The sequence below is a fragment of the Gymnogyps californianus genome, chromosome 5, assembly GCF_018139145.2.
Source record: "Gymnogyps californianus isolate 813 chromosome 5, ASM1813914v2, whole genome shotgun sequence".
NCBI lineage: Eukaryota > Metazoa > Chordata > Aves > Accipitriformes > Cathartidae > Gymnogyps > Gymnogyps californianus.
Genome location: NC_059475.1, coordinates 27,816,146 through 27,840,487, shown reverse-complemented (window position 1 = coordinate 27,840,487; position 24,342 = coordinate 27,816,146). Strand labels below are relative to the sequence as shown.

At 58.1% G+C, this 24,342-nt stretch overlaps 1 protein-coding gene across 1 annotated transcript in view; it reads left to right on the top strand.

The window, feature by feature from the left end:
- The window catches only part of DGKZ (diacylglycerol kinase zeta), a 45,578-nt gene that overhangs the window by 3,103 nt on the left and 18,133 nt on the right, over positions 1–24,342 (top strand). Inside the window, exons 2-9 of the mRNA XM_050897588.1 lie at positions 18,676–18,784; positions 19,493–19,588; positions 20,440–20,517; positions 20,861–20,917; positions 23,101–23,169; positions 23,613–23,684; positions 23,995–24,111; positions 24,204–24,275. Coding sequence (XP_050753545.1) covers positions 18,676–18,784; positions 19,493–19,588; positions 20,440–20,517; positions 20,861–20,917; positions 23,101–23,169; positions 23,613–23,684; positions 23,995–24,111; positions 24,204–24,275 — 670 coding nt within the window. The remainder of the gene's footprint in view (positions 1–18,675; positions 18,785–19,492; positions 19,589–20,439; positions 20,518–20,860; positions 20,918–23,100; positions 23,170–23,612; positions 23,685–23,994; positions 24,112–24,203; positions 24,276–24,342) is intronic.

The following is a 24,342-nucleotide window of genomic DNA, read 5'->3' as shown; positions in this document are numbered from 1 at the left end:
CTGGGGGCGCCTGCCATTGCCCCAGGGAAGGTCTGTGGGTGGCATGGCGTGTGGGTAAACGGCACTCGAGAAACTGAGCCGAGCACCCGCCTACGTCTTTCTGGGATGTCGCTTGTCACCGTCTTTCTTGCAGCTTGACGCTCACACCCATGTGAAAGCTGCAGGAGATGTGCTGCTGGGACGGCAGCCCAGCCTTCCCCATCCCTGCTGTGTGGGGGGTACTGCCGTGTCCCTTCGAATATGCTGGCCCTTGGCCAGTGAGTGGGTCCAGCCAGGGCGCAGGGCTTTGGGTTTGCTTTCCCCTGGCATGGGTGCGGTAGAGGGGGGGTGCGGTGGGGTAAGCTGCAGGCGCCCTGGCAGATGGTGTTGAGGAGCCTGAAGTTTGCGATCCGCATGCTGGCAGGCTGAGAGCAGCGCTTACCTCGGGACAGGCTTTTTCACAATGCACCTTGCTGCCAGCTAGCTGTTGAGCAATCCTCCTCCTCCTCCACGCATGCAGCTTTTGCACGCCTCTAGCTCTGAAACCTTCCACCCTCTGCTCCCCATCCAGCTCACAGGTGATGATGGGTGGCATTAGCTGGGCCTGGGCCAGCAACACCCGTGGGAGTCCCCAGCTGTCCCCTGCGGCGACACCTGGGCTTGTTTGCAGGGCAGGTGGGATGTGCTGGGAGAGCTGTTCCCGCTGCCATGTTTGCTCTGCGCTCTCTGCTCCGGGCCTGACCTCCCGTAGGGCAGCTCGGGGACTTTTGATCTTGCCGGGGCGGGGGGGGAAGCACTGGGCAGGCTGAGCAGCCGTGCCTGTTGGCAGCCAACGCAGCCTCCCTGTGGGGCTGTTGGGATGAGGCAGGGAAGGATCAGAGTGCGGGGGGGCCCAGCTGCTCCCGGAGGCTGGGGCCCTCCCTAGCATGGTCCCTGCCTGCCACCTGCCTCGTCTCTGCAGCCCCGGGCACCCGCTGGCAGCTCCGCTGCCCTCCCGAGATCAGAGCAGGGGCTGCCGCAGCGCCATGCGCCTGTACTGGAGAAGGTGGCAGGACCTCTAATCTGCTTAAGAGTTGGAGCATCCCTTCCAGGAAACACTGTAATCTCCTCAAGGGGCTGAGAGGAGGGAGGGCAAGGGACCTCTTCCCTCCTTTGAACAAAAACGATGGGAAGAGAGAAGGGCAGCGGAGGGGTAGGGTGGTACTGGGAGCAGGCACGGGTCTTTGCAAGGAGACGGTATTGAGAGGGGAAAGGCAGAGCCGCGGATGTTGCAAGGTGGGAAAGTTTTGGGGGGCTGTTTGATTGCATGGGTCCTCCTGGGGACTAAGAGCAGATGCTCGTAGGGTGAGGCCAGCCCTCTGGGATGGGGGGGACGCTCTTGTGGAAGGCAGCCTGAGCTCTGGCAGGTGGTGGGGGATGCAGTGTAGGATTTCCTTCTCTCTTCCTGGTGTCTTGCCTGGGGAGCAGACAGTCCCCCCAGAGACTTGGCAAAGCCTCTGAATATAACTTCCAGCTCCGTTCTCGGTGGAGCTCTGGTTTCTTTTTCCCAGGTGACTCCGTGAGCTGAAGCTTCTGAGTTAGCTTTCAGCCATGCGTTCGCTTGCTTGCTGGCTCCCATAAACGGGTGCTGACTTTGAGATGCTGAGCTCAGGAGCAGAGCTAGGGCTACAGGCTGAGGCTTAGGCTCCTTGACCCTTGGGCCCATAAACCATCCTTTTCGGAAGAGATGGGGACTGGCAGGAGGTGAATTGCTTCTGCTGGAGACTTTTGGAGGTAGGGACTCTGATGCAGGACCTACTCGGGGACATGGACAAGGTGTGGAAATAGGGGAAACCCGTCCTGCTGGTTCTTGAGCTGGCACCAGGCTCTGAGGGAAGAAGTGCCTCTGTCTTTGCGATCCTGAGTCCAGGAGCTTTCCCTGGGCCAGCTCTCCAGTATTACAAAAGGGGTATTACCCCGTGTTTCTGTTGCAACTTGCAGGCCCAGCAGCAGCTGCAGTCTGTCTTCGGGAGCTGGGAGACTTTCTTCTCCTCCCCATCAGGACATCAGGTGGAGGGTGAAGCTCTGCCAAGGCAAGCAATGAGGCTGTGCTGGCCAGGCCAACACCCAGGGTAGATGGAGTCCTCCAGTCCACGCCGGACGCATGTGTTAGACCCGGCACTGTTCTCCTGCCTGTGGTTTAGGGGTTGATGCCTGGGGGTCTTAACTTTGTAGTTAACTGTGAGCTCTGCCCCCAGGGGAAACTCTTCCTCATCGCACCAGGGACTAACTGAGAGGACCTCTTCCCAGTCCCTGCTGTCTCAGACAGTAGGAGTTAATGGGCCTCCTGCCTCAGCCCTGCCTGCTGGGCAGGTTGTGCTGTCTGTGTTAGGCTGCCAATTCCAGTTTCTACCTGTGGCCGTTGCTCCTGTGCCTGGGAACAGCCTGCCCGAGCTTTCCCCATCTCATGGCTGTCAGTCTTTCCCAGTGGTTCAGGGCCTGGGAAAATGAGCTAAGCATCCTCTGTCTCGGAGAAGCCCTGCCCAACCAGCAGGGACCAGTGGGAGCTGGGGACCTGTCTCTGTGGGATTGGGGGATGCTGCCCAAGATGTGGGTTCAGGGCAGTAGGTATGTGGCACTGGTGTGGGAGGCCCTGCTCTGGGGGCAGACAGAGGTCTGGCCAGAGGTAGTCCCACTCTTTGCCTGCCACCCTGTCCTCCATGTGCCCCGCGTCGGTGGGAGATGCCTTCAGTGTGCCTCGTCGGCTGCTGCCAGTGGGCACGGCTGAGCTGCTGCTGCCGCTCCCCTGGCATTACCGCGGGATGCCGGCTCGTGGCGGGCTTTAGCCGCACCGCAGCCCAGTCCCAGCCCTATGGGGGGCTCCCAGCCAGAGAGGCGTGAAAATCCCACCCAGCACCAGCAGGGAAGAGGTCGGCGTTCGCTCCTTCCCTAGCTCCACTCACCCCATCTCCCTTCCCCTGCTCGCCAGCTGCAGCTTGGCTCTCTGCGGGGCGGGAGCAGCCTCGTCTCCGAAACATGCTGTGGCTTTGCAGAAAGTCACGTGTCCCCGCTGGCTGGCTGTCCCAGGAAGTCAGGGCAGCTAACGAAGAGGCTCGTTGCAGAGGGTTTTCCCCTCGTTTTGGCGCAGCTCGGCTCCCACAGGAAACGTGGGTGCCAGAACAGCCTGTCCCTCGCTTACCGTTGGCAGCCCAGGTGTGGATCCGGAGCCAGAGAGCGGGGGGACTCCTTCCTGCCCGCTACCCCCTGGCTGGGGGGGTCCCACCTCCTCTCTGGGGCAGGACTCACCGGCGGGATGAGGATGGAGAGTCACAGGGCAAAAGTACCTAAGACAGATCGGAGCCTCCTCCTGGGCTCCTGGCCTCCAGGCACGGCTCATAGCCAGCCTGGAGAGGGAGTGGGGAGCCGTGCGGCTGGCCACGTCCCGGCCTCTCCATGTGAAAGTTCCCTCTCAATCAGATTATCTGTATCTCGTCCTGCCTTGCCGCCCCGGCCCTGGCCGGGAGCCGCTTGGATCCAGCACTAAGCCTCTTACCGCCCAAGCCCAAGGTCACCACGCAAGGGGACATGGCGTGGGGCACTCTGGTGGCAGGCACCCGGCAGCTGCCGCCGCTGAAATGTGGCAGGGAGGGATGTTTTCTGCAGGGATTTTGCACCCGTCGGAGGCTGGCAGATGGCGGGATTAAGAGGCAGTGCAGCTCCTGTCCTGTGAGAGCTGCCAGGATGCATGGTCGGAGGCACTCTGCTCCCCAGCCTGGCTCCTGGCTGGGCTACAGGTTGACCTGGGGACAGGAGATGCTCTGGCAGAGGCTGCCAGCAAGGACCCCCTGCCTGGGCTCGAACAACCGTGTTACCCGCCCACAAGTTTTATTGTTGTTTGAACTGCGGAGGAAGCAGATGTGGTGGGGGCGGGTGTCAGAGAGGTCCCAAGAAAGGTGCTCCCCCTCTGTGCTGGGTCACCAAGAGCTTTGTTCCCTGTCCCCTGGCTGGTGGTGGGTCGGGGCTCCCAGGGCTCGGTGCCCGCACGCAGGGGCCAGAGGGTTGGGAGCAGGCGAGCTGCCCTGCCCAAACAATGCTCCTCCATGCAAAGCTTGGCAAGTGCCTTCATGATTTATTTGAAATTCAAATCCATGCCCGGACCCAGCGGTCGAGGTGAAGGCTGCCAGGAGCTGGGCCGGCGCAGGGGAGGAGGGAGGGAAGCAGGGCTCCCTCTCTGTGCCATCCTGGCCCTGGTCCCTGACTCGTGCACCTCATGGAGGTGCAGGGCCTGGGCACCCTTAGGCTCTTGCAGCTGACTGGGTCGGGCTGGAGGTGACTCTGGACTGGGCTGGATTAGCGTCCCAGAAGCCAGATTGTGGTGCTTGATGTTCAGTGACTGGCTCCGAAGGGAGAAACGGCCTTGCTGACCCCAGCTCCATGGGCATGTTGCCTGCATTGACCTCCACAGCTGACAGCAGGGGCGGTGGTGTGGGTGCCATTGGGGCCTCTGGGCTCTGCAAACGCCGAGGCCGTGGGGAGAGCGTGCAGGGTGGAGGGATGGCACCGGGGCAGCAAAGCCGTGGAGAGGGAGGATGGTGCTGTGTGCCGGGCTGCCAGGCGTGTTTATGGGGAGGGCTTGCTGACCACTCTCTTTGTGTCCCTAGACTCCACCTGCCCCACAAAGGTGTCTTCCCTTGTCTCCAGGGCAGCCAGCCCGGCCGATGGGGATCCAGGAGGATAAAGCACCGGCCGGCGGTGTATAAGTACGTGGTATTTTTATTGGCTTGCACAGGCTGTGCAGTCCCAGCAGCTGCTGCAACGTTTCTGCTCAAGAGCTCTCCTCCCTCCCACCCACGTCTTGCCCCACGTCACCCTCTTGTGTCTGCACTAACCAAGGCCGCCAAAAGCCAGGCTGCCTGCCTGCTGCCTGTGTCACTAACCTTGTTCTAGAGGGCAGCTTGCTGCCGGACTTTCATCGGCTAACGTGGCAGCCCTCATTTTGCTGGTGTTTGGGGTGAAGGTGAGTTGAGGTCTTCCTCCTCCATGTCCTAGCCATTGTGGGCGTGAGGGCCATAGCACCTAGACCCTGTACATGCTGAGCGCTTTGAAGAGCTAAGATGACAACGCCCAGAGGGTGGTTTAGCCAAATGGCTGAAGCAGCCTGAAGTTCACTAGGGCTGGGGCTGCCAGACATGGTGGGAAACCAGGGCCTGGGAGGCAGTCACGATTGCTGGGACATAGTTGCTGTGTGGGAGCCAATACCTAGGCTAGCCATGGTGTTGGGGGCTCACAAGTGCTCCCGAGGAGATGTGGAGGTAGGGACAAGTCCCAGGCCCTGTTCCCAGGCTCCCTACGCCATGGTCTTTGTGGAGCAGCACATCAGCCTGATCAGGATTTGGCTGCACTTGTGCAAGTGCCGCGCAGAAGCGTTGCAGTGAAGGACCCTCACTGAGGACTGCTGCTTCCTGGCTTCTGCTAAATGGTTTCTCTGGGTATCACCCCATCTGCACGGTGTCCTGGGCCTTTCTGAGTTTCCCGCTCGGTCTCCAGCTTGCCTGATCTTGTAGACACAAAAGTCTTGTGTCCCAGTGCCGCTTGGGAGTCCCGTGGTTGGAGGTGTTAGGGGCGAGAGGCAGCATGGCTGGTTAGTGCTCCGCACAGGGGAGGCGGATGGGGTTTGGAGAGGCCCAAAATGCCGTGGGTTGAACACCAGAGGGCACGGTCGCTCCTTTGAGCTCTTCGGCGCTCTGCTGTGCAGCTCTGGCCCTTTCCCTGGGGCTTGCTTCAGCTGGGTGTTGTGGCATGTCCCCTCTGCAGGGTTGCTGGCCTTGTCGCCTCGCTCCTGGTTTTGCTTTCCTCTCTTCTGCAAGGGAGGGCTTTGCAAAGCATCCACGTGGAGCTTTTTTTTTGAGCTGCCATGGGTGAAGCGGCTGGTGAGCTTGCTGGCTTAAACTTGTTTAGCCGCTGCCGCGGGCTGGCCAATGCTCAGAGGCAAACCTCCAGCCGAGGCAAACCTCCACCCAAGGCAGCTGTTAGCCAGCTCGCCACTGCACAGGCTTGCATGTCCTGGTAGCACTCGGAGCTGCACGATGGCACCCGCCCAACCTCTGCACCTGGAGCACGGGTTGCTCGCCTCGCTCCGGTGGTCTCTGGAGCACCCGGTGTCACCCTGTGGGAGTGGGAGCAGAGAAACTTGGGGAGCAGAGTGAGGCAGTCCTGCGCTACCGGTCTGCAGCGAAGTGTTAGCCCCGTGCTGGGAAGGGGGAGAGTGGTCACTCTCTGCACCAGCAGCGCCTCTTCCCCTTCGATCTCCTCTCTGAAGAATGGTGGGAGAAAAGAGTCTGTCGGTGAGGCTGCAGAAGCTGGCAGATGTGGGGATGTTAGGATGAGAGAAGAAAAGGAAGCACGTAAGAGCAGATGGGCTGAGGGCATTTAGAACAAAGAGGGTGGAGGATAAAAAAAATCAACTTCTCTTGCCCTCCCATTTGTAGCAGAGGGACAAGCTGACATTTGGCAAAACCAAGAAGTGATAGATTTAACATTGCTAAAAGGAGTTACTTTAATTTTGACATGAGGTGAGGGAGAAAAAGACTTAGTAGCTCGCTGCCATGAGGTGAAAAAGTGAAACCAAAGATCAGACCTGATATCAGTAACAGGGTCACAGTTAAACCAACAAATGCCTTTCAGGTCGCAAGTCGGCATGCGCTTTGCTTAGTCACAGGGTCACAATGAAGGCTTGGGATGCAGAAATAGGAGGTGTCTTTCCTGTCTTAGCCTCAGGCTTTGCGGGGGGAGGGGGGAGATCACTGGGGACTGGGTTTCTCAGGGATGTTGAGCCGTCCCCCCCTTGCAGACACCTGCAGGGGCTGCCACCTGTGGTGTGGTTTCAGGTGCGTGGGACCAGGGTCTCCTCACTTGGAAAGCCTTGCTCAGGGCTGTGTGGGGCTAGGGAGCCTCTCAGCTCGGAACAGCGGTTTCTGCTGAACACAGCAGACTGAAACCTGTGACAGCAGCACAGGGAGCTGAAGGTCTCCCTTGCCGCCCATTCGTCTGTGTGCATGTTTGCAGGGTGAGGGCTTAGTAAGTCACGGGGGAGGAGGAGAACGGCAGCAGGAAGGTTTACATGGCTGGCTTGAGGAGAGAGGGCTCTTGGGCTTCCCGCTCCCGCTGCCTCCTGGGAAAGGGACTTGGAGAACCAGTGACCTGGTCTCTTGCTGGTCTGCTTGACTTGGAAGGGATTTTGGGACCAGCTAGAATCCACCCTGGGCATCCCTCTGGGCTGTTTCCATTTGCAAATCCGGGTCCTGCCGGCCCAGGAGGGAGGTGGGACTGTGGTGGGGGTGAGGAGCAGCAGGCGGTGTCAGCGGGGGTCTGTGCTGTGCATAGACCGTGGGGGGCAGGGAGGGCAGGGTGGGCACGGGGCAGTTAGAGACGCGCTCCCCTAGCTGGAGATGGGGCTGGGGAGGAACCGCACATATCTCTTACCAGGCTTCTTTGCTCTGAATGGGTGGCATGATTTTAATTTCCTCTTTGATGAAACATCCTTCCAATCCCAGTAAGTGGGTCTTAACAGCAATGGACTGGGGACTGTTCCTAGGGGTCTTTCTGGAGCCTCTCCTCCTCCTGTGGTCAAGCTGGCACCGTGGCCACCCTGGGGCTGCAAGGACGCCGGGACCTGCTCAGCTGCTAGTGGCAGCTGGCCCTTTCCTGGCACTGGGAAGGGAAGTCTGAAGGACATGTACCCTGTGTAGGGAAAGGGGCAGAGCCCTCCATCCTTCAGCAGCTGCTGGGTTTGAGGGCAGAGAGGGCTGAGCAGGGGTGAACATCTCCTCCTGCCTGCCCTGGGCATCTCCAGCTCCCCTTCCCCTCTGGCACTGTGAGAAAAGAGCTGAACGCAACCCCCGCAGCAGCTTTGGCAGTGGAGAGGTTTGCTCATGTGTCCTTACCCACCTCTGGCTCCCGCCGCTTCACAAAGGCCACTCGCTCCTTCTGCCGTGACAGAGATGGCAGCGGTGGCAGTAGCTCAGCCTTCGGGCCTGGCTCCCCTCTGGTTAATGGTTTCCTGTGAACCGCTTTCAAGATATCCATCGGGGAAGGCAGCTGGCTGCCTTCGCTGCGCTGGCAGCAACCTCCTCTGACGTTTTGTTATGATCGTTGTACTGTAGTCTCTCTCCAGGCCCCAAGGAGCACTGGGCACGGTCCAAACGCACGCACGCTCCTACATACAGAGGAGAAGAGCTCCCTGTCTAATTTTAGCTGTGACATGTAGGCAAGGGGAAGGGGCAGGCAGGAGGAGGCAGGGTGTGAAAGGACGAGGTCCCAGCTGCAGCCGCCCGCGCTGACTCACTACGGCCGCGTGCGTGGCTATCGGCTCCCATCACCAAGTAAATGACCAAAATAACAATAGCTGGTGACTCACGCTTTGCAGGCATTGTGGCCTTCGGCGTGACCCCCCCTCCTCACTCTGCAAAGGCCAAAGCGGAGATGGGTTTTGTGGCCCCAAAAGGGAGCTGGGTTGTGTTCGGCCAGGAGCAGGTCCCTGGGGGCGGCTGGGGGACCCAGATAGCAGCAAAGCGTGACGGGGAATTCCCCAGCCTGGCTGCGAGAGGTCCCATGGGGGGGTTGCAGCAACAAGGAGAGGTAAAAAGCTCCTGAGATGTCTGTGGAGCCCACCTGGACCAGACACTGTCCGTAACTCAGGAGCAAGTTACCTCCTGTGCACGAACACAGGCTCTCCATGGCAGGCGGCTCGGCTCTCATCAGCCATGCAAACCCCTTTATCTTTATCGAGGTCCCAAGGAGGTGGGAGAGAATCGCCGCCTCGGCGGGTTCCTCCCCTTATCCTCCTCTTGCTGCTCAGAGGGAAGTGGTGGCATCCCCTAGCTGCAGTTGGGTGATCGGAGGGCAGCTGGGCGCTCGGGGGGACCCCTCTCTTTCTGGGCCCCCTCTGGTGCATGCGCCTCCGGCCGGGGGCGAGCCGGCCTCGGGGCTGCTCGGAGAGGAAGTGCAGTTGGTTATTTTAACGAGCGCTGTCAGGGTTTGCAGCGCGGGGAGGAGGCGGAGGGAGAAGCTGAGCGCTTGCTCTCCAAACTAGGACTTGGTTGGGGAGGGCTGGCCCGCCGCTGCTGCGCGGCCACCGCCACCCGCTCGGCACCTGCAGGGACCCACGCGCCGCTCCGGATCAGGTCACGGGGGCTTTTCCCCACGCTCTCCCCTTCTCTCCTCCTCCTCTTCCACCTCGTCCCCCACGTTTTGCTGCTTTTGTTTGTGCTGGGCGGGGGATGGGAGGGGGCCGGGGGAGCCAGCCCTTAGTTCGTGGGTATGGTCTGAGCAGCTACCAGGTCCCATCCTGCTGGGGAAAGGCAGGGTGAGGCAGACCCCTGAGTCATCCCCGAGACCCTCAACCTTGCTCCTGCTGAGCTGTGTTTGCTCCTGGAGGCTGGAGCGAGCCCGTAGGGCTATGAGTAGTCCCTGGGGCTGAGGCGAGGGCTCTGTGAAACACAGCTGCCATGACACTCGGTGGCACCTGGCTGTTGTTTCCCCTTTGGAAGGACAGCAGACGTTTTCCCTGCCAGAACTGCGTTTCCAGCCACCCAGTTTGCTGCCTGTTATGGCACTGGCTGCATCCTGCCAGCCTGTGTGGCATGGGGATGGCAGTGGGAAATCTGCAGGTGGCAGAGGACAGCGGCGTGGGGAGCCAGCCTGTGCCACGCTGGGACCCCTGGACCCTGGCTGCTTTGCCCTGCGATAGTTTAGGGAAGCAGGACAGGCTCCTGGCATCTCCCTTGGTGCTGGTGGCAGTGAGGTGCCCTACTTTTGCTGGGAGCAGTGGGATGCCCTTCCCAATCCCTGCCGTGGGCTGGAGGGAGGCATGTGGCTCCCATCTTTCTGTTATCAGTGCCTGTAGCTGAGTGCCTGAGGCTGTCTCTGCTTTGCTTTGGGAGGTGCAAAGGTCTTTGCATGCCTTTGGGATGTCCAAAGACTTCCCAGCCCTGGGAACTGCTGCCTGTGCTCTGCATCTGCCACGCTGCAGCTTTATCTTTACGCCGAGTTCATCGCCTCTTCCCTGGGGCTGCTGCCCTGGGCAGACACTGCGTGTCGCCCTGCCTAGGGCAGCACCATGCTGGGATGTTGTCCCCATGTACAGGGGGAACACTCTGGGGCTGCTTGGGGAGTTTGGATCAGACAGCTGGGCTGTGGGACTGGCCTTCCTTTAAATAGCACATCCATCATGTCCCTCCTCTACGGGAGGTGCAGAGCTGTGCGTACTGAAGGAGGGGACCAGCCCTGGGGAGGACGATGGGAATCTGCTAAAGAAACCATGAGCTGGGCACCCAAACTGCTGGGGTGCCCTGCTGAGCCCCCCCTGCCGCTTTGCTTCATGCATGTCGCTCTGCAAAGGGAGCTCAGAGAGAGAGAAGAAATTCTCAAAGTCCTTCCCAGCCTGCATCGCTGGTCCTGCTGATGGGACCAAAATAGAAACTGCATGGCCGACCTCTCCCCCGACCCCTGCTCTGCCTCAGCCCCAGCACACTGATGGTGGTGGCTCACCCTCTGCGTTTCATCCCTGGTTAATTTGCTGCCTGAGGCTGTCAGTCTTGCCGTTTGGCTCCCCAGCCAAACACAGGAACAGATTGTTTAAATCAGTGCTGTCAGGTTTCTTGATAACCAGGAGGCAGATTATTTACTGTAGTGGCAAATAAACTTCATAATGTTATGATGGTGGAAAGTTGTCAAGGGATATGAACACCCAGAGTCAGCCCAGGAGCCTCCAAGGAGACAGCTTTGGTTTAAATTAAGACAAAACACTGTCTTCCATGGATTTTGGGAAGGAAATCACATTGTTGTAATGGGAACATTACTCTGAGCCTTAGGGCTGGCAAACTCTTGACTTTATGAAGCGTAAGTGGAGGGTCTGAGCTAGTCTGGCAGAAGTGCCTTAAAGCACATCTCAGGTTGGCCCTGAGAAGGCGGTGAAGGGGAGGTGGCACCAGGGCGTCGTGCAGAGGACGGGGAGAGGTGGGACGGAGCTGCCACCAGAAGGATGTGGGGGTTATGCTAGGAACTGTAAAAAAAGTCTCAGGCCCTTCTGCTCCCAGCCCCTGCTCTTCCCAGCAAACCGAACTTGAGAGCATTTTCTTGTGAAGGCCCAGGCAGGAGGGTGGGATGGCTGATCCCTTTTGCCTTGCCTTGATAGAGGCAGGGCCAGGCAGTGGGGACTGTGCTCAGGTTGCTGCATGGCCTTGGATAGTTCCTTCCACCTGGCTTTGCCCCTTGGAGAAGCTTCCCATGACAAGCTGCAAAGCTGTGGTGTTTTGTTTCTTTGCCTTGCCTACAGCCCCCCTGCAAGGCAGCTGCTGGTCCCTGGTGCTGCATCTGTCCCCCTGCCTTGCTCATTCAAAGAAGGTGGCTTAGAGGCTGCATCTCCTCCGTGTGGCGTCCCCAGCTCCCGAAAGAGTGTGAATACCCACAAAATGGTGTGGGGTTAAAGTTAGTGGCTGTGTCTCATCCCTGGTGTGGACTGCATGGTGATCCGCCGAGGGCACCAGCAGTCAGAAGTGATGCTGAACTGGTGATGCTGAGCTGTCCCTGCCAGCTGGGGTGTGCCGTGAAATTCCTGTCCCCTGAAATAAAGCCCGTGGGCGAGTTTTGCTCCTGACCATCAAGTGCGGGTATCCCATTACCCTTTCGTGTCTGGGGTGTGTCAGGGTATTTGCATTGGGTCCACAGCGCTGGCACTGCTGCGACGCTGTGGAGCAGAGGTGTGTATGTGTTGGAGCAGGAGGCTGCGAGTTGTGCTCTTTCTCGGCCACGTGCAAGATGGGTACAAAGAGGCCAAACTGACGTAGCTGCCCATTCCTTGTGAAGCAGTGCAGTCCTGCGGCCTCCAGGTTGGTCAACCAAAGTGCCTAGTAGCACTGACAGGCTTCTGAGCAAGTTAGCAAAGCCCTTAGATGTTGCCAGGGGTGTCTTGCTCTCGCTGTCCGTGCCCAGTAGCGCTGGCAGGGGCCTCTGCACAGCTCCCTGCAGAGAGGGTCACTGGGGCTGCACGTGCAGAGACCTCAGGGCTGGGAGGAGATCCTCTGCAGCTGTGTGCCTGTGACCACCAGCCAGTTTCTTAGCCCTTGCCTTGCTTTCTCACTAGGAGGGAGGTCTGAAGTCCTCTGCATCAGCCCCGGGGCTCACTGAGAGATAGGTGGGGACCTGTTCCCCTCTATTTCTGTTTTTTCTATTTCTCTGTTTCTGGCCCTGCAAGTCCAGAAACTGCCTTCTGCAGCCTGGAGGGGCAACCTTAAGGTTGCAGCAGTAATGTCCTCCTCCACAGTATGAGCGTGACAGTACACCTGAGGATGTCCTTGGCCATGGTTTGCCCTGGGAATGCCATGCTCTTGCAGCTTGGGAGCCTGGGAGTGAGGTGCTGTGGCCCATGTAGGCAGTGGCACTTGTTGCAGTAGGTCAAATGAATGAATCCTAAAATAGAAGGAGAGCACAGCCCGTAGCTCACCCCTTGCAATGCTTTGAAAGGCTCGTGGTTTGGATGGAGCCTCCTTACCCCTGTGCTGGGGGGAGCTGCATCTCCTTGCTCATGCTGGACCCAGCACGGAGGAGCTCCTGACTCTGTTTTATTCGCATGATGTAGGAGAGATTACAGCTGAAATGGAAATTTTGGGTAGAAACAAACTGCGCAGTTTGGGAACTTGCTGCTCACTGCTCACCTCACCGCAACCAAAGCCCTGAGGGCTGCACCACGTCTTGACCAGCGTGCTCCCTTCCCCATCTGGCACGGGGGCAACTTCCTCAGCAGACCTCATCTGTGCAGGTTGCTCTTCATGGCGCATTGGAGAGGGCTGGCTGAGGAGCCCGAGGGAGAGGAGAGGTCAGTGACTGATGCCTGGGAGCAGGACAGGAGAACAGGGACAGGATCTCAGCACAGGTGGTGCAGGGACGGCAGTGTACATGGGAAGATTGTCAGAGCACTGAAAGGAGGGGCAGGGGTGCGAGCTTGTGATGGAAACCGAGGCTGAAGGCAAGTGGTGGTATGTCAGCGGGGTGGGGATGAGCAGCAGCTCTCTGGGTGGGCTCCTGGGCTCTTTGTCCCTCGGTCCCTCCAGTGTCCTGGCAGGGAGGAGACAGAGAGGCAGAAGCTCAGGAGATCTTGGTGTCGCGCAGGGGTGGCTATTAATAACACATTTTCCCTGTGGTTGAGCTGTGCAAGTCAAGCGTCCTTGCCAGGGGAAGACAGCTTGTAAACTGAAACGGGCTCCTGCTTGCACGCTGCCAGCTCCGGTGCTGCAGCAGCTCCCCAGCACCCACAGCAAGCCAGAACGCAGGGACGCAGCCAGCTGCCATCAGGACAGGCGCTCGTCACGGAGCAGGGCGACACTCTTGGACTCATTTCTCTTGCTGTAGCCCCGTGGTTGGAAAAAATGCTTTCCAGTCGACTAACTGGAGGTTTGCTGAAAGGTCGGGAGGAGCTGGTGGTGTTTTTCAAGTCCAGACTTCTCTAGGGCTCAAGGCTTGTGCGTTGTGCTGCCAGTGGTGTTCTGCACTAGGGTCCTCTTGCCATCCTTGGTGCCAGGAGAGGGGTGCCAGATTTGGCACTGTATGAAGGTAACCTGGGATCTCTCTTGCTTCTGGGTGCTGGCAGGAATAGACCAGGCTGCTGGAGGGACAGAGGGAATAATAACGTAAAGGGCTGAGCAGGCGTATCACACAGCATCCCTTTACATGTCTAAGGGCACAGAGGGCCTGTTCAGTGTGGTACATGGGAGTTTGCTTGAGGCTAGTGAAGCAAAGCAGAATAATGGAGCTGAATATCAAGAAGCTCCTGCTGATGTGGGCAGAGCCTATGCCTTGAGGGACACTGCATGTTTAGTCCTAGGAGTCAGCCTGTCTGGTTTTGGAGCTGCCACCACCACAGGAGGGATGGCTGCTGGCTGTCCGGAGAGCAGGATCTCCATATCAGCTGATCTACAAGTTCTGTGTCCACTGAAGTTAGGAGATGCAAGTTTTTCCTCTTCAATCCCTGCTTGACTTTCCAAGGGCATTTAGATCCTGCCACCGAGGTTAGCTCTGTCCTCAGAGTAAGAGGTTGCAGCTTGCTCTGAGTGCCCAGGGAGCTTCCTGCAGCAGCCCCCTCCTCCCCCAGCTCTCAAGGACAGCATTGCTGCCTGCCTACGCTCTGGGACACGTTCCTGCTTCAGCAGCATCTCTGCCCACCAATGCCAGGCAGGGAGCTTAGGAGGCTGAGGAGCTCTGAGAGGTCGGGTTAGGAAAAAAACACCTCCCATGAGCTCTGATTGCAGATCATGAGCAGACCAGAGCTGCTGTCTCCTTCCTCATTCACAGGAGATTGAAATGATAGTGCATAGCTGCTCGTAAGTAGAGTTGATATCCTAGTGCGTGCAGCAGTACTTCCTTTCCCTCCCACCCTGCAAATGCCAGGCAGCCTCCATCCAGCCTCCTTACCTAACTGAGCCGAGTGATGCAGTCTGCAGAGCAGCCACAGGTGCCGGCTCTTCTCCGTCTTGTCTCAGCGACAAACAGTGAAGATCCCAGAGATGTGCTGGTGTTAGCCCAGGGGCTTCCAGGGCTTATCTCCTCTCAGGCTCCTCTCAGCCTGGTGCGTGGTTCCCCGGCTGCTCTGCACGCAGCTCTGCTTATGCACATCAACCCTGGGCACCCCGGCAGTCTGTCCATCTGCTCCGCCAGCAGCAGCTCTCAACACCTACGATACACCATTTGGAGCTCAGATTGGAAGTAAGTTGCAAGAGATGGGGATATCTTCACCCATCATATCTGAGCTGCCATGTGCTGCTGTTGTGGACTGTCAGATGATTGCCTGGTAATAATTTCACCACTGGTGGCTGGAGTGTGAGTCCATGTTCCACTTGCAGACAGCCCTGAAGATAAAAAGGGCCGTAATCAGTTAGTACCCAAACATAAATGTCAAGCCAAGGTTGTTCTAGCAGATTTCCTCACGAGACTGTGGTGCAAAAAGGAAGGAAGCTGTGTTGAGAGATCTTCCTGCCTGTAGCAGCAGCTCAGCATGCAGTACAGCAGCTTCATGCTAGTGGAATATCTGGGGCAGGAGGGAGCATCCGTTCAGCTCATTCGGGATGTAGCTGGACAGTACGTCTCCCCCAGCAGCTAAAGCCAGCCAAAAAGGGTCTGCTGCAGTGTGCGACGCCCAGGCAGTGTCCTCTGTTGGGTTTTTTAACGCGTTTTATTTGTTCAGACGATTTTTAACACCTGTTGGTAATGATGCAATTTACTGTGCATCATCCTGCAGACGATGGGGAGAAGGGACAGGAATGGAGCACTACAGTGTCGGGGACAGGCTGGAAGCAGGGTGATCAGCAAAACGTGCTTTTGCCCTCAGCAAAGCTGCAAGGGCCTCAATGGTGTGATAGTTAACCTGCTGGTGACCAAGTACCTGCATTGCTCACTGTGGTGGGACTTGAGAAATCCCTCCGAGGAGGTGGCACTTTGTTTTTGCTTTCAGTTCAACCAGGCTTTAGCTGCCCTGATGCTGCTCTCTGGAGGGCATTGTTGTCCTTCCTTCCCTCCTTGTGCTACGTTACTGAGTACAGGCATGGCAAGGAGATTGTAGAAACTAAAGAGCTGGCTTCCTTGCCTACCAGGCTGGAGGAGACCAAACCAAGCCTGGCCTTCTCCAAAAATACAAACTCAGCTTTGTACTCATCTAAAAGAAATAGAGGTACAGCCCAATGGGTTGCTTGCGCTACAAGCACTAAGCAAAAGCTCCAGTTTGTGGTCCAGAAAATAACACATATGTCCCATCTTACATGCACTTCCCAAACAAAAAGGGAAGCTTCTGACAAATTTGCGTGTTTGTGTGGGCCTTGGGGCAGTGGGGATTTGGGCCAGGGTGTTCTCCTGAAGGTCGTCTGGTATTGCTGACCTGCAAGCGTGTAAAAGAGCATGAGAAGGGAGGAAGGTAGAAGCAAGTGGAGCAGATGCCAGTCTTAGTGCAGTGGTGAGCGGCATGCCTGTACCCTTGTGATGGGTAGAGGAACTGTCTTGTACAGCATGGAAATTGTTGAGAGTGACAGTGGTGGCTTGTGTGTGCCAGCAGGCTGCCATGATCTAGGGTCCCCTGCCTTGGGACCAATTGAAGAGCTGGAAGTTTGCTTCTACCAAACTGTGGGTCTTGGTGGTTTTTTTGAGTTGCCCTCATATAAATCCTCTCTATTTAGCGGCTGAAGAGAGGCAGCAGCTGGAGGGTGGGAAGTGAAGCACTAGCTCTGGAGGAGGGGAGTGCTGGAGCTAGCCAGATTCAGCCCCTTCCAGTCCAGCCTTTGCATGCCAAGCCGCCAGTGCTGAAACTGCTGCAGCACCTTCCACCTGTGGCCTGGGGCTTTCCATGGACTGCTGCAACGTCCAGGCAGCCTGTCAAGCTTTGAGGGCTGGGCAGAGAAAGCTCGAGAGCCCCAGTAAAGCTCTTTCCACCAGGAGAGGGAAGTTTTGCGCAGGACGAATGGGATGATTTTCCCAGCTCTCCCAGCCTCCAGCTCTCCCAGCCAGCTTCTACCAAATCTGCCTGCCCTGCTTTTACTTGGCCGGTTGGTTTTCTTCTTTAGGATTTGCAAGGGCTTAGTTTCAATTTGCTGCAAATTTGGTGGGGCTGGTGCTGAGCCAGAGCGGTTCCTGTGGGGAAACCAGGTGGACCAGCACCAGGAGAGTGGTGGGAGCAGTCGCCTGGGCTGATCGGCACCTCAGGGTGCAGGGCCTCTGCCAATCCCACAGTGGTCAGCAGGGGATGCAGAGGGTCCTGGCCAGGCAGTGACACCTGCCCTGCCATCACAGCACGCTGGGCCAAGCCGTGAAACTCAAGGAGTGGGAGAGCTGTGGGGAGCAGGAGCCCCAGCGGTGCGTCTACTCAGGACGCGGGTCCCAGCCCTGCCGCGCACCCCAGGTGGCATCGCCATGTCCGTGTCCCCCCCAGCCCCCCGCTCCTGCCCTCTGTCCCCTGCCATTCCCCCGTCCCCTGCCCTGACCACCGCAGCCTGGCCTGGGGACTCACGGGGGAGCCTATTTAATTCGTGGTCTCTGTGTTAACAGCCACCGTCCGGGTGCAATGGAAACCTTTTTTAGGCGGCACTTTGGGAGGAAGGGGCTGCGGCGCACCAGCGCGGTGGCCGTGCCCACGGGCAAGGCCAGGCGGCGCTCCCAGGTGGGGCTGCCCTCCGCCTCGCTGGCCCAGCGCCGCCGCGGCTCGGGCACCCCGCTGCCAGCCCTCTCCTGCCTGGGCCTGCCCCGGCACCCTGGGCCCCGCCGCCGCTCCAGCACCACGCCGCCCTGCCTCAGCCCCAGGTTTGCCGTGCAGACGAAGCACGGGGGCTGGGCGCGAGCCATCGACGCCCACCTGGTGGGTCCCTCCGTCCTCCTGGCCAGCCTCATCCCCACCGGAGAGGAGGGCGATGGGGCGCCCCGCACCGACAGCTCCGGATCCGAGTCTCCGGAGGATGGCGGCGTCGGCGTGGTGGCGGGAGCCGAGTGGGGCCGGCGCAAGCGGTGGGCCGAGGAGAGGTGGCTGGCCATGCTGCCCCGGCTGCGGCCACTCCAGACTGGGCTGCTGTCGCGGGGCCCCCGCTGCCTGCGGCGTGCCTCCTCCCACCGCCTGCCCACCGAACTCATGTGCGGCCGGGCTGCCTACGGCTTGCCGGGACGATACCGCCGCCTCAGCCAGCGACGCCGCTCCAGCGACACCCCCCGGCCCGGGCAGCTCCCCTTCGGCCACCCACGGCTACTGGCCCAGCCTTGCGCAGGGGCGGCCAGAGCCGGGTGCCCCTCTGCGGCCCTCCCCGAGTGCTTGGGACCGGAGCCCACCCGCCACGCCGCCCCGGATGGCTGGAACCCCCGGCTGCTGTATGTATGGCGGCGGTGTGCAAGCAGGCAACGCCTCAGGGAGGGGAGGCTGGGTGCAGACCCAGGCTCGGTGGGGAAGGAGGGAAGGGGCTCGGTGCCATTGGCCCTGGCTGCCATCGGTGTCTTGCAGTGCTACTCGTGTCCCTTGAGCATCTCCCACTTGGGCCGGCGCTGCCTCTGATGCTCTTGGTGCAGCCCCGGGGGCTTGCGGGCATCCCCTCCTCCGAGCCTGGGGCCGGAGGGAGGTGGCAGGCCTGGTTGTGGGCTGGAGATGCATACTTTCTCCAGCTGGCTGGCTCTGCTGCTCCTTTGCTCCATCCTAGCACATCTGGGAGAAGCTTGCTAGCCCCAAACAAACAGCTGCTTTTTTTTCCGGCCAGTTGTGCTGGTCCCCAAAAATGCCTGAGGCTCTGAGGTGCCTTGGTATGTGAGAGCTGTGGGAAGCCTCTGTGGGGCAAGGGCTCTGGGTTGTCCCTGCAAAGGCAGCCCCACCACCACAGCTCGGTGGAGCGTCCCACGCTGTTTTGCAATGGACCTGTCATCCCTGAGGGCTTTGACCCAGCAGGCCCAGGCTGTGCCTTTTGCCAGGTGCAGGGTGTCTTTAGCTGAGCCGTCAGCGATGTGGCTAGCACCTCTTCATCCCACAGGGCTGCCTTACAGGAGTGGGTACTCCTCGGCCAGTGGTGCTGGAGATTCACCTCGTTTCCAGCAACTTGGTCCTGAGGATGCTTTTCTGCTTCAGCCTCACCATCCATCCTGGAAGCAGATTGTGCTTTGCACATATTCCTCCTCCCCTGATCTAATAGCCAGCCCTCCTGTGTCTTCCAGGAAAGCTATTGCCAAGTCCAGCCTCCAGCACGTGGTAGCCCAGCCAAACCCTGCGCTAGCCCTGAGGAGCGACTCTGAGAGGCAGATACGCAGCACTGTGGACTGGAGCGTAAGTTGTAGCGTGGTTTGCTGGGCATTGCATGGAATGGGCTCCTGGCCAAGAAGCAGCAGGCTCTTCCCAGGCTGAGGCTTCCCAGGTGATTTCAGCTTTGACACATTTATGGCCTCTGCCGTTGCCACCAGCTGGTGCCAGCGTCTGTGCTGCTGGCAGCACCCCTTGATGCTGCAAGGAGAGGCTGTGCAGGCACAGGTGGTTCCTGGGAGGATGGCATCGCTACTCCAGTGCCAGCTCTTCTACTCCTGGCAGCCGAGGTCTTCTGGTGGCTGGGGCTAAGCAACAGGAGCAAGCCCCTGCTCCTTTGCGGGCAAAGCCCGGCAGGTTTTAAGCTGCACCCTGAGGTCATAGAACAGAAGGTGTTTCAGGAGGGTCCCCTGCATTGAATTTGCCCCGATGCCTCCTCTCAGGGGATGATGGAAGCAGCTCCCCTGTGCAGGACACTGCAAGTGTGCTGTAGGTCAGTTTCCTGGGGCCCTCTCGTTTCCAACAGGTGGGCCATGGCAGCAGCTTCGTGAGGTTTCCTCTGTCCAGGTGTTGGCCCTGGCTGTTCTGTGCATCTTGTCTCCTGGCCTGCACCTAGCTCCAACCTCCCACCCCCCAGCGTTGTCCAGTATCTTGTCCCTCACACAAAGCATTTTAGGGGCTCGAATGCCTGTCTGGGTGTGCTCTCAGAGAAACGTGTTGTCTTGTGCCTTTCAGGAGACTGCAGTCTATGGGGAGCACATCTGGTTTGAGACGAATGTCTCTGGGGACTTCTGCTACGTTGGGGAGCAGAACTGTATGGCAAAGCTGCTGGTGAGTCACCTGGGGTCACCCGCCTCCCCGGCAAGGGCCGCAGGCGCGGGCTGTGCTGCCACCCGGCGGGGAGGCCGCGAAGGCCATGCTGCTGCTGCTGCTGCTGCTGCTGCTGCTGCTGCTGCTGCTGCTGCTGGGGGACGTGCGGGGGTGTGGGGGCTGCCAAGGTGGGGAGCGTGTCCCTCCTACCTCTGCGTGCTGGAGGGCTGCGTCACCAATTTCTGCCAGTGCTGGTGCTCAGTTTGCAATGGGAACCTGACTCCCCCAGCTGCCGCTTGCCTGGAGGTCATACGATGATATTCCAGGGAGAGGCTGTTGGGATCCCACAGCCTTAGAGGGACAATCTGCATCCAAGACCTTTCAATAGAGGAGAAAAGTGAGCGCTGGAGACCCAGGCTTGTTGCCTCCTGACCCTGCGGGCAGCACTGATCTTACAGGGTTGCTGCAGTCCTCCCTCCCAGCTTTCAGGCTCAGTCCTGCTTGTGGTGCAGGACGCGGAGCACTGATGCCATCCTGTGCCTGCCCATGGGGCTTACCGTGGGAGCCCTGCAGGTGCCTCCCAGACCAGCTTCCATGGTGCTCTCAGGCAGTGTCAGAAGAGGCCAAGGACTGCAGGACAGGACAGCGGGAGAGCACGTCCCTGCTCTGTCCCAGACTTGAGAGCATCTGCTCTAGGCATATGCTTAGATCCCTTCACTTGCAAGGAGTCTAGGTTGTATCTAACTTTCCTATGGGACTTGTTCTGCATCCTGAAATATATGAAGGAGGTGTGATGAGAGTGGCTGAGCTTGCCAGCCTCTGAACACTGCTATTTACATGCATGTTTTTCCTCCCCTTTTCTCATCCTCCAGCAAAAACCTCTTTCCAGGCGTAAGTGTGCAGCCTGCAAGATCGTAGTGCATACACCCTGCATCGAACAGCTGGAGAAAGTGAGTAGAGCCTGTTAAGCCCTCTCTGTGGCTTGCAAAGCTGTAACAGCCTTTTCCTGGGCAGCCCTTCCTCTTGGGTAGTGAAACACAAGAAGAATGGGGAACTGCAATGTGTCATTGCAAAGAGGAGTCTTCTGAGGAGACAATACCAAAAGGAGTATCTAGTGACGTGACTGGGACCCTAGGCCCCATTTTGTTCAGTAACAGAGAGATGTGAGGGGTTTAGCGGCAAGCACCGAACATCTCCAGAGGGTCTAGGCCTAATGTAGTAGAGTAAACTCCAGTAGGTTTCCTTCAGGTGTGATGGTTTTACTGATTCCTCTCATGTGTGTTCAATCTACAGATAAATTTCCGCTGCAAACCTTCCTTCAGGGAGTCAGGATCCCGGAACGTACGGGAGGTGAGAGATGTGCCTCGGACACTGCCCCCATCTGCCGCCCCCTTTCTGGTTTGGTGGCAAAAACGTCAGATGCTGCCAGCGTGTTGCCCATCAGAATGCAGGCATCGTGCTGCCTCCTGGCTCCAAGGCGGGGGGGGCACAGTAAAAGGGATGTTTCTTTGCAAGGCAGCAGTGCAGACTGGGTATGAGGAGTGAGGGGCTTGCAGGCAGCAAATGCAGAGCATTTGCTGATTTGCATGTTCTAAAGCTCCTGCATCTGCATGGGGGGAACCTGCAAACAGTGTTTTCTGGGAGAGTTTTTCCCCCTTGTGCTGGTCCCCAAGCACATAGAGGAGGCTGTGGCAAACAGCAGGTCCTTGAGTCTCCCACAGTTTGGAAGGAAGAAGTACGGGCTCACTTCTGGCTTTATCACTCAGCCCTGACCTGCGTGCCACAGGTACTCCAGGTAGCAGTGGAAGATGCCAGCAGTGGTGCTGTTGGACCCCTTTAGCCTGTGTTTTAACGTACTGGGCATAAGTGGTGGCCTGGGACCTGTCTGCTGAGCTGCACTGGTGGAAGCACCTGTCAGCCTTCATGCTTCACCCTCCAGCCTGTGGAGCCAGTGTAGCCCATGCAGTACTCCGGAGTGGGTGTGGATGGCTCAGTCACGGGCCGTTTTCATAACACAGCTGCTGCCCCCACACCGTGTTTGTGCTGGCACAGCAGATGCATTAGGGGAAAGGTACTCAAACACAGGGCTGCCTGCTCAGAAATGCCAGTGTGACCTCGTAAGGTGAAGCTTTCAGCATCACTTTAAACCTTCCTTTCTTCCTTTGCTTCTCCTGCCATGCCTCCTTCCCATATCACTCTTAGCCCAGCACCCTTATTTGTCCTTCACTTTACTTTTTGGGCTCTGCCGAGAACTCTCTGCCTCAGCTCACTCTTCTCTCTCTATTCCCCCCCTCTCCAACCTCTACAAATTTTCTTTCCCTCCCCTTTCCTGGTTTTCCTCCTTTTTCTCACAAACCCTGCTTCTCCATCCTGTCTTTCTAATGCTCCTCAGTTCCTCCAAGGGCTCTTCCCTCCTGTTTCCCTAGAAAGGTGCTCTTCTGGCCTTTGTGCTGCCAGGGATCCCATTCAGGGTCAGCCCTTTCCCTAGATGTGCCTGCTGGGACCCACAGCTGAGCTCAGGGCATAGCCCCCCTTCTGCTCCCACTGGATTAATGTCTGCTAAAGCCAACAGGACTCTTCGTCCTCTCTCGTGTGCTGCACTCAGAGCAGGCAACACTGGAGCTGACCCAAATCTCCTGCCAGTTTCTGCCTCTATCATCATCATGATCCCAAAAGCTGTCAAGAGCAGGGTGTTGGGCCCTACCGCGCTGGGCTGTGAACTCGCACTCCCTCTTCTCTCTTTGCTGCCCTCCCTGCAATGCCGTTCCCAATCCAGGGCTGGAGGAGGAGGGTGGGATTTAGGAAATGTGGTACTCCGTTACAAAACTTCTGACCCCCTCACAATCGCTCCTGCAAGTCCCAGCCCTCACCCACCGTGAGGCTGCAGGCGGGGAGAAGGTGCCTGTGAGCAGCCTTGCTCCCCTCCCCGTGGGCAGGCGGGCAGGGGCTGAGGCAGGCTGGCAGGACTTGGCCTGGGGCGAAGAGCAGGGTGAAGTGGGTGTGGGGGGTTTTGGGGCCGCTGCTCTCCTCGAGGAATGTGGAGCTAGGCAGTTCACTGCTGAGCTGCAAGCACTTCAGTCTTCTTGCTGTGGGCACAAACTGTGTCTCCCTGGGGATTTTCACACCTTCCACCAGCATGTTTTTCACCTGGCACTGGGGGCATCCGGGCAGAGATGTTAAGGGATGGAGATGTGATTTATGGCCGAAGTAGTGCTCCGCGCTACTGCTTGCCCACTCTCTGTTGGGTTTGCTTTGTGTGATTCTCAGTCTTCAGTTTCCCTCCCCTCCTTCCTTTTTTTTCTGGTTTTAATTCCTTCTTCTCTGAGCACCTTAATTTGGCCTCTTGCCCCCTGATTCTTTGGCTTTGCCTTCTCACAGAGAGTTAGGGCTGGTGCATGTGAGCAGTGGGCTTGCTGCAAAAGCAGAGGTCCTGGCTGGCTTAGGTCCATTCCTCCTGCCTGTTCCTGCATTCCCTCATATACTGGGCCTTTCATTCCCTTTTTTTTTTTTTTCTTTTTTTCTTTTCCCTTTAGCCCATCGTTGTCCGGCACCACTGGGTACACCGGAGGCGGCAGGAAGGGAAATGCCGGCAGTGTGGCAAGGTGAGAGGGCATCTTGGGTTTTTTTCTCAGCCTGAAGGAAAGCTAAGGTCAAACCAGAGACAAGAACAGAGCTGGGGACCAGGGACATCCCACCATTCCTGTTTGGCAGCAGCCGCCTACAGCAAAACCAAGACACGTGCCCTGTTTTGCACAGTGAAGCACTACATAAGTGCTTCCCACATAGAGTTGTTCTCCCCCTGGGCCCAATCAATCCTGGAGGGGACTGTCTTCCTTACATGCTTTCCTTGAGCAATAGGGACACCCCTGCAGAGCACAGTGGCCTCCCTAGTGCTGTAGTGGTGGTTGGGGCTATCTGACAGGGATCCAGAGGGCTCCAGCTGCAGGCACACTTTGTTAACATCTCTCTTAGTGGTGGGAAAGTCCTGCTGGATGGTAGAAAGCTGTGAGGGAATTCCCTAAGGCCCTTATCCTTCCTTCCACAGGGTTTCCAGCAGAAGTTTGCCTTCCACAGTAAAGAGATTGTAGCCATCAGCTGTTCCTGGTGCAAGCAAGCGGTGAGCAAAGCCCCCATTGAACATCTTACCAGCCTGTTCTGCACCTAATGACCTCTGCTTTCTGCTGGGACTCCCCAAGCTGCTTCTCTGCAGCCTGCCCTTAACAGCTCCTCTTGCTGGGAGAGGCTGTACTGTGATAGCTGCAAGCTCCTACGAGAAACTTTCTCCTCATTGCCTTCCCATTACAAAATTCCTGAATGGTTTCCTCCAGCACTCCCTGCACTGGCATGGGGGAGCTGGGAGGAGGAGAAGGTGGCTGTCTGCAGCAAACTGAGCAGCTGAGTTTTCTCTCTGTCTTCTCCTTCCCCAGTATCACAGCAAAGTATCATGTTTCATGCTGCAACACATCGAAGAGCCCTGCTCACTGGGGGCTCACGCTGCTGTCGTCGTTCCTCCCACCTGGATTCTGCGGGTCCGGCGGCCCCAGGTAAGTCACCTCAGCTCTTGTGGCTCTTTCACGATTCCTGCTTGCCCAGCAGCTCCTCATGGAGTTTTTGGGTTTGTTTCTTTTCTCTCTAGAATCCACTGAAATCTAGTAAGAAGAAGAAGAGGACATCGTTCAAGCGGAAATCCAGCAAAAAGGGGGCCGAGGTAAGAGATGAGGGGACAGGGAATGACCTTGTCTTGGACGGGCAGAGGGACTGGGCAGTGAGGAGCA